Genomic DNA, 7,916 nt, shown 5'->3' with positions numbered 1-7,916 from the left:
CTTTTCGGGATACCAATAGGCTCGACAATTCGGCAAATGACATCCCATTCATAGAAGTGCCAGGGGAGATCTGGTAGTGTAATCCAAACAGGAGCATGTGAGGACTCTCCATCTGGTTTGAATTTAGTAGTCCATTTTTCAAGAGTCATCACTGTATCTGGACCGATCATTATAAATTTTTTGGAGCTGACATTCATATGATCTTCCAGGTTGTCGAAGTCAATAAATACATTTTTAGGTCGTAAGCACCGATTTTAATAGTTCCTTTTCCTGGAAAGATTTTTGCGAATTCACTTCGGATGATATCGATGGAAGGTCGAATTCTAAGAATCTTACCAACAATCGTCCATTTACACGTCTGAGCTAAGATCTCATTTTCTTCATGAGTGAAAATGACAGTGGGTTTTCCATTGATAACTTCATATGGTCAGTGTAAAAGCTTCATGTTGTTCCTCTTCGAGATTAGGGGTCTATTTCCTAGCGCCCCTTTGTATGAGGTTTGCGGTGTTTCTCCCTGAGTTGTGCCTTTTTGTGTGCCCCCATTTAGAGGTTGCACAAATAAAGGGGGGAATTTCAGATGTGAAATTGGGGTTGTTGCAGAGCTGGAGTTAATATCTCCCTTTTTGGTAGGTTGGTTTTGTTGTTGAAGAGCATTTATGAATTGGGGGGGTAGGAGAATTGATTTTAGTTTTTGGCATTGGGTTCAGTGGTGGTGGCGGGTCGGGGAGGACCGGTGTTTCCACCGCTTGATGCATTCGAGGTTGTCAGAACAGTGGGTTTAGACTTAACGATAATAAAACAACGTCTCTATTTTAGAGAGAAGCCAGAGCCTGTTTTGTTTGCTTGTTTCTTGGTCTATGTGGGTATGATTTTTCTACATAATAGTCACTATGACATGATAGCTTATACTTAGTTTTCAATTATATAGGGTTAAAGAAAATACTACAAGTAGAAGATAAGACTCTAATCGATATATGATCACACCCAACTCTAGTCCTAAAAAGGATAAGTGGTCGCTGCAAATATAATCCGGTCTATAAGTCCGAAGTCAAATCCCACAGAGAACTAATGCTTAGCTGCAGTTGTTCAATATCGCTAAGAACCACAAGTCCAAACAATTTTCTAATTATAGAGAATATTCATTTCTTACTAATTAACTAACAACTAACAATGATAAAATTTGAGACAAAATTAAGGAGGTCTAGAGTTATGATTTCCCCAAATGTTGGAATCCTTCCCGCTATGTTCCCAACAATTTCGCCTATGTATTCTCTACTGATCGTGAGCACTTTAGGTGCCGTAATTCTCTTTCCAGCAACTACAACAATTTACTAGACATATTCTTTCGAACTGGCTTTATCTAACTGCTCATTATGACCACGTCAAGGCTTTGTTATTTCTAAACCTACCTTTAAACCCGCTGTATTGATTTCTCGCATACGTTAGGAGTGACGTTGTTCACCAACCACCTAAATATGTATCCTTTCTCAAGCAACACATAATAAATAGGCACAGTCAATCGATGGCCATTCAATCAACAACAATCAACACATAGTTGAACAAGTAGAGAAATCCAACGACTCAATTATATAAAAATATAACAAGAATTTATCCTCCAAAAGGTTCCACCAAAACCCTAGATAACAAATTAGCTATTCATAATAGTATGTAAAACTTTTATACTAAAAGTCATAACCAACAATGAAAAAATAGGAAGAGGAAGGAAAAACTCGTAGAAGAATTCCCCGCCTTGCTCCTATTGTGTCTCTGCCTTCTTAGGTCGAATCTGTGTCAAAAGTATGTCCAACCTCTTCAAAATACCATTTTTCCATGTATATACCAAGTAGGGTCGGGCCCAAATAATTATACCTTCTCCTACGCGAAAAAGGACAATTTTTCAGGTCTGGCCGCTCGCGGTCGCGGTCCGGGCGCGGTATTTTCCCAGTGCACCGCCTCAGTCCGCGTCCAGGTCCGCGGTCGCGGTTTCGACCGCGTTTTTCACCCTGTTTCGTTTGGAATTTGAAAAAACGTAAAACATGAAAGTTGTATTCCATTGAGTTAGCTTTCCAACCATATATTATATAGCCCAAATGGAGTTCGGAGCATAGAGTTATGTCTATTTTACTAGAAAGTGCGCAATATGCCTACTCGAGTCTTCGTTTGTTCTTAACTATCAATTTTGACCCTTGAACACAAACCCGACTTAATTCCTTGGGCTTTTACTTAGACTTCAAAGCTCCAAATCACTTGAATTTATTCCATAACATCTATATAGCTCGGAATCACTCCTACAAGGCATAAAATACACAGTTAGTGCAAAACACTAGCGATTAAAACTCAAACTCAATTAAAGTGCAGTAAATTAGAGTGTAATAAGCGACTAAAATACGCAATTATAGCCTATCATCAACACCCCACACTTAAACCATTGGTCATCCTCAAGTAATCAAACTACACTTTATATAGACACGACCTTTTTAAACCATTCTCCTAACTCATCACACCAAGAGTATTTAAATAGACTAAGCACGAAAGCGTAACATCTTCACCTCAAGATTTAACTCACAAGTACCACACATTATTCACAACTCACCCACTTACTCTACCATAGAGGTCACTGATATTACCTTTCCTTCATGAATCAAGTGCCTCACACAACAAAAGAGAGTAGTCCCAAATTTAAGAACACTTAGGAACTCAAGATAGAAAGAATTCACTCACTCTCAGAAATAACATTCATATGCCACAAAAGATGCACCATAGGCTTGCCCGTAGTGTACTACTCTACTAATCGAGCTCATTCAGTCTAGGATCAAGTAGGACTTTATTTGGTTGTAATGTAGGTTGCGGGACGGATATGATAAATTTAGATATAAGAGTGAATACACCTCCCTAAGCACTTTAATACATATACTTTAACATTCAACCCCCATACTTATGTCAAACCAAAACTCCACCTTCACATCAATGTATATTACCCCATTCTTCTTTAAGCACACTTACATCAAAAGCCACCACTTATCAAGGAACATTTTTTCCCGCAACAATACAACTAATTTTTCTTTTTCTTTCCTTTCAAATCAAGTGGCTCTTACTTTTTCAAAACAGTGCACCTTTCTCCTTATTTCATTAGTTCCACTCAAAAGCCAAACCAACCACCCCACACTTTAACTTTTACAAAGTTCATAACTATTCAAGTGCTCATGAGAGGTTAAAAGGGTCAAATAGATGGTTAATTCAAACAATTGGGTAAGGCTTATAATGTAGTTGCCAAAGAAACAGGATTACGGGCTCAAAGGGGTTAACTACGTTACATAACAATTAGACGGGTAAAATATATATATGGCTCAACAAAGACACGCCTCTATCACTTCCAGGACTGAACAAAACTACTATTTCGCTTTGCAAACACATGGGGCAAGTTCTAGACATCAAATGCAATGCACAGAATAACACACAAACCTCACACACACATGGCACTTAACTCACTCAGGATTAGATTCATCAAGACACTCTAGTCAAAACAGTTAAGCAAAGTTAAGATCATACGATTTAAGGTACTTATACAAGAGCCAAAAAATGAGCCTAAGCGTCACAACCAATGTACTCACTATTCTCAAGGCATAACAAAGTCAAGAGATATTGCTTCAATTCAATTCATCTCACACTGGCTCCTGCTCCTAAAAAAAACTAACTACACCCGGTTCAAATCTCCGGTCTCCTTAGCCTCCTTAGGTCTAAAAACAAGCTTCTCCTTAACTTGGGCGAGTTTGTTGAGTTTATAAAGGGTTAGGATAAGTTTCCCACACTTTACACTTTGACCCCTAGACTTTCTTGGCATTCTCTAGATTGACCGCGGTCGCGGGCCAACCGCGGTCGTTTTAGACCATTCTGTTTTGCGCTTTTTTTTCACCATGTTCCAGCCGCAGCCCTACCGCGGTCGCGGTGGACTGTTGCCCATTTTTTCTTCGCCTTTTCTTGCTCGTTTTCATCCGGGCTCTTCTCGATTGGTCTTGTATTTACATATTTGACCCCAAAACACTCTATATCCTCCTCCTAACTCGGAGTAGCTCCTGCAAAGCATAAAAACCTCAATTAGAGCATTTTGTTATTATTTAGCACTTAAAACATCAATAAAGTATGGTTAATTTAGAGCATAAATAGCATCTACATCGCATAATATAGGCTACTATCAAGTATAAACATTTCTGTCTCTATTACCTGAAAGAATGACTTTACCTGATTCATCATCTATGAACCAACCATGTTTCTTAAAACGAACCTCATAATCATTGTCACATAGTTGACTAATGCTGAGAAGATTGTAGCCAAGTTCATCAACCAGGTAAACTTCATCTACATCACATGTTGGACTTAGAGGAACTTTTCTAACACCAATTACATTTCCTTTGGATTTGTCTCCAAATGTAACTGTTCCTCCATCTAGTTTCGTGACTGTTTTGAATAGTTGTTTGTCACCAGTCATATGTCTGGAACACGCGTTGTCGAGATACCATTTTCCTTTTCGATTCTTCTTGTGGTGTTCCTGCAAAACAAAGATTACTTATTTTTAGGTACCCAAGCTTGCTTGGGTCCTGAAGGATTAGACTGCTGAGAGTTATTTTGGTTTGAAGATTTTGGTCATCAGACCCATCTTCTGTTGTTCTTAAACCTGCAGCGATTTGAAGTGTGGCCCTTTTTACCACAATAAAAACAAGATGGACTATCTTCAGAATCCTTTTCAGTTATGATTCTGTTCCTGCATTGATTAGTATTATGTCCATTCTTTCCACATAAGGAGCACCCATGAGATTTCTTCTGTTTGTGACGAACAGTCTGATTTGATTTGACTGAACTATGACTAGTAGATTTCTGCAATCCATTTAATTGCAGTTGGAGTTCATTTACTTCTTCCTGTAGCAAATCACGTTCAATTTCACAAACTTCTAGCTTCAGATCCCATTCTTTCTTTTCTCTTTGAATATTTCTGAGTTCATTTAGAACTCTTCCAATATTTGCAAGAGCAATATCAACGAATTCTTGGAGTTCATAACAGTTAGGGAAATTTAGGGGACGTACCTCACTAGTACCTTCATCTGACATGAGACCAAGTTGATCTGAATCTTCTTCTTCATTTATTCTTCTATTTCTGAGAATCCACGCTCTCCTGATTCTTCATTGATGTCATCTTCTAGGGCCATGAAGCACATATTTGCAATTTCTTCATGATCATATTCTTCTTCATCACTCCAGGCTCCAAAAGATTTCTTTCTTTGAAGATTGGTGCTCAGCTTCTTTTTCAGTTCTGGACAGTCAGCTTGAAGGTTTCCATGTTGACCACATTCGTAGCATCTTCCATCATTTTCATTATTTGTCCTTTCCTTTCTGAAATTTGGTTTACCTCTTCTGCTATTTTTGTTTCTCCTCATCATACGGGTTACAACTTGAGAGAGCATGGCTATGTTTTCATCTTGTTCTCCTCCTTCATTCTCTTCTTCATCTTCTGGTTCAGCCACAGTTGCTTTGAAAGCAACTGTTTTCTTCTCTTCTTGTTGAATCTGTCTATTCAAGTGAGTTTTTTCAAAAGCAATTAGATCATCTTTGAGTTCATCATAGGACATTTTATCTAGATCCTGACATTCGAGTGCGATGACTTTTGGCTGCCAAATCGTAGGTAGACTTCTGAGAATTTTTCTGACTTGTTCTCCACTTTTTATTGTTCTACCAAAGGATTTCAAATCTCCAAGAATTTTGCTAAACCTGGAGAACATTTCTTCAGCAGATTCTCCATCCTTAATTTGAAATAGCTCATACTCTCGAACCAATAGATTTATCCTTGTTTCTTTTACTTTGTTTGCCCCTTCATATGTGACTTCCAACTTATCCCACATTTCCTTAGCAGTTTCACAGCTTGAGATTTTTTCATATTCTTCACCACGGAACAGATTTTTTGCTTTGCCATTTATAGTTATAACAACAACTTGCTCATCAGTGTAATCATCCAAATCAAGTGGATCAGTGGATACTATATCTTGACCATTTGCGTCTTTCCTAGGGGGAATTGGAAGATTTCCCTTTTTGATCACTTGCCAGACTTTGATGTTATAAGACATAGTGTATGTTTCCATACGCACCTTCCAATGAGAAAAATATTGTCCATTGAAGTACGGTGGTCGAACTTGAGAAGTTCCCTCTTGAAATAGTGCACCCACGACTGTGTTTGATCCCCTGATCTTTTTCTCACTAGCTGTTAAGCAAAGTTTGTGAGCCTTGCTCTGATACCAATTGAAAGTACAAGAGGGGGGGTGAATTACCTGTTAAAATCTTAGTCGACTAACGGTTATTTTAGTTGACTAGATCGAGAGCAGAAGTAAGTGACAGTAAATAAATAGAGAAAGACACACAGCAACTTTATACTGGTTCGGTACCGGTGTGGTACTTACATCCAGTTTCCCTTGGGTCACAAGGGTTCCTTTTAGATCTTTAAAGAATTAAAACAGGGATGGTTTTGATTCGTTCACCACCAACGAAGTACAGTAATCAGTAAATCTGAATATTGACACAACTCTCTTTTATGTTCTAACTTCTTCCTATCTTTTGAGACATTGATAAACTTTAGATTACAGTGTTTAGGCTAAGAAGTAGGGAGACTTAGAAGACAATATATGTAGTTGCGCAAGTCTTCCTATTGAACCAAGCAACCTTCTTATAGAGGATGAAAATAACCGTTGATATCTTGACCAGAAATAGAGGCACGAGATCTTTGAAAGGATTTGACCCAAGGGGTGCCTCTTCGAATTCTGCTCTTCAGGAAAGAACAGATTCGATCGTGACTTCCTTTTGTCACAGCCTTCATTTACGAGATAGTCAATCCCTTGACTGAGCTTTAATTAAGGAGGTTGAATATGGCAATAACTCCTTGATTTGGAAACTGATTGCCTCGATTGAAGCCGAGTAGATCAGCAGCCTTTTGGTTCCTTCTATAGGTCCATTGATTTGGCAACTGATTTCCTTTTCTTTTTGATGATTTCTGCGAAATAGAACAATTAAATATTGTCATCATTGAAACCTTGGAATTTAACTTAACAATAATAACTCTTTTATATGTTTTATTTCCTGACCATGAATTCTCACTCTTTCCCATTTCCTGCTAGGAATTACATAAAAAAAAACATAGATGTTAAATTTTATAATAACCCATTGAATTTTTCTATTAATACAAATTTCATATTCATTCAAAGTTTTAGTATGTAACACATGTGACTAAAATAATATAATTTTTTAATCCGTTTCGTACAATTCATTTGTATAACATATTGAATTCCTTTAAGGTTCCGGGCATTTCCTACTTTCAACAATTTAAAGAAAAGAAAAGAAAAGAAAACTTTCCAAAGGCAGTTAAGATAAATATTTACTCACACCGTGCGTTTACACCTAACTAAATAATCAATCTGAAAAATTAGCAAAATAAAGTGAAAATATATACTCCCTCCGTTCCAATTTATGTGAACCTGTTTGACTGGGCACAGAGTTTAACAAAAAATGAAGACTTTTAGAATTTGTGGTCCTCAATAAGTCAAAAAGGGGCCCAGAGTATTTGTGTGGTTATAAAAGCTTCTCATTAAGGGTAGAACTGTAAGTTTAAGCAAAATTGTTACCAAATTAAGAAAGGGATCATTCTTTTTGGAACGGACCAAAAAGAAAATAGGTTCACATAAATTAAAACAGATGGAATATTATTTAACCATTGTTAAATATTAAAGAGTGTAAATGTAATATATTTGTCTCACATTTATTGATTTGATGTAAACACCTAATACAAGTAAGTTTTTATCGTCGGCCGATTCTTTTACCTTCAAATTAGTCGAATCTAAAAGTGCCATGATGTATGCAATTGAGGCATACTTGATATTCCT

At 37.3% G+C, this 7,916-nt stretch overlaps 1 protein-coding gene across 1 annotated transcript; it reads right to left on the bottom strand.

The window, feature by feature from the left end:
* On the bottom strand, window positions 4,193–5,103 carry LOC109227582. The gene is made up of 2 exons (XM_019392780.1): window positions 4,651–5,103; window positions 4,193–4,546 (listed from the first exon to the last, which is right to left on the bottom strand). The coding sequence occupies exons 1-2, from the start codon at window positions 5,101–5,103 to the stop codon at window positions 4,193–4,195; spliced, it is 807 nt and encodes a 268-aa protein (XP_019248325.1).

Source organism: Nicotiana attenuata, chromosome 6, assembly GCF_001879085.1.
Source record: "Nicotiana attenuata strain UT chromosome 6, NIATTr2, whole genome shotgun sequence".
Taxonomy (NCBI): domain Eukaryota; kingdom Viridiplantae; phylum Streptophyta; class Magnoliopsida; order Solanales; family Solanaceae; genus Nicotiana; species Nicotiana attenuata.
The sequence above is the reverse complement of the archived record's forward strand: the minus strand, read 5'-3'. Positions and strand labels throughout refer to the sequence as shown.

Bases quoted from the DNA above. Each gene is read 5' to 3' on its own strand.
- LOC109227582 (XM_019392780.1), bottom strand. From the start codon at position 5,103: ATGTCAGATGAAGGTACTAGTGAGGTACGTCCCCTAAATTTCCCTAAC. The intron at 4,547-4,650 runs GTCTGATGACCA...TTTGTTTTGCAG, and splicing joins TTAAGAACAACAGAAGATGG to GAACACCACAAGAAGAATCG.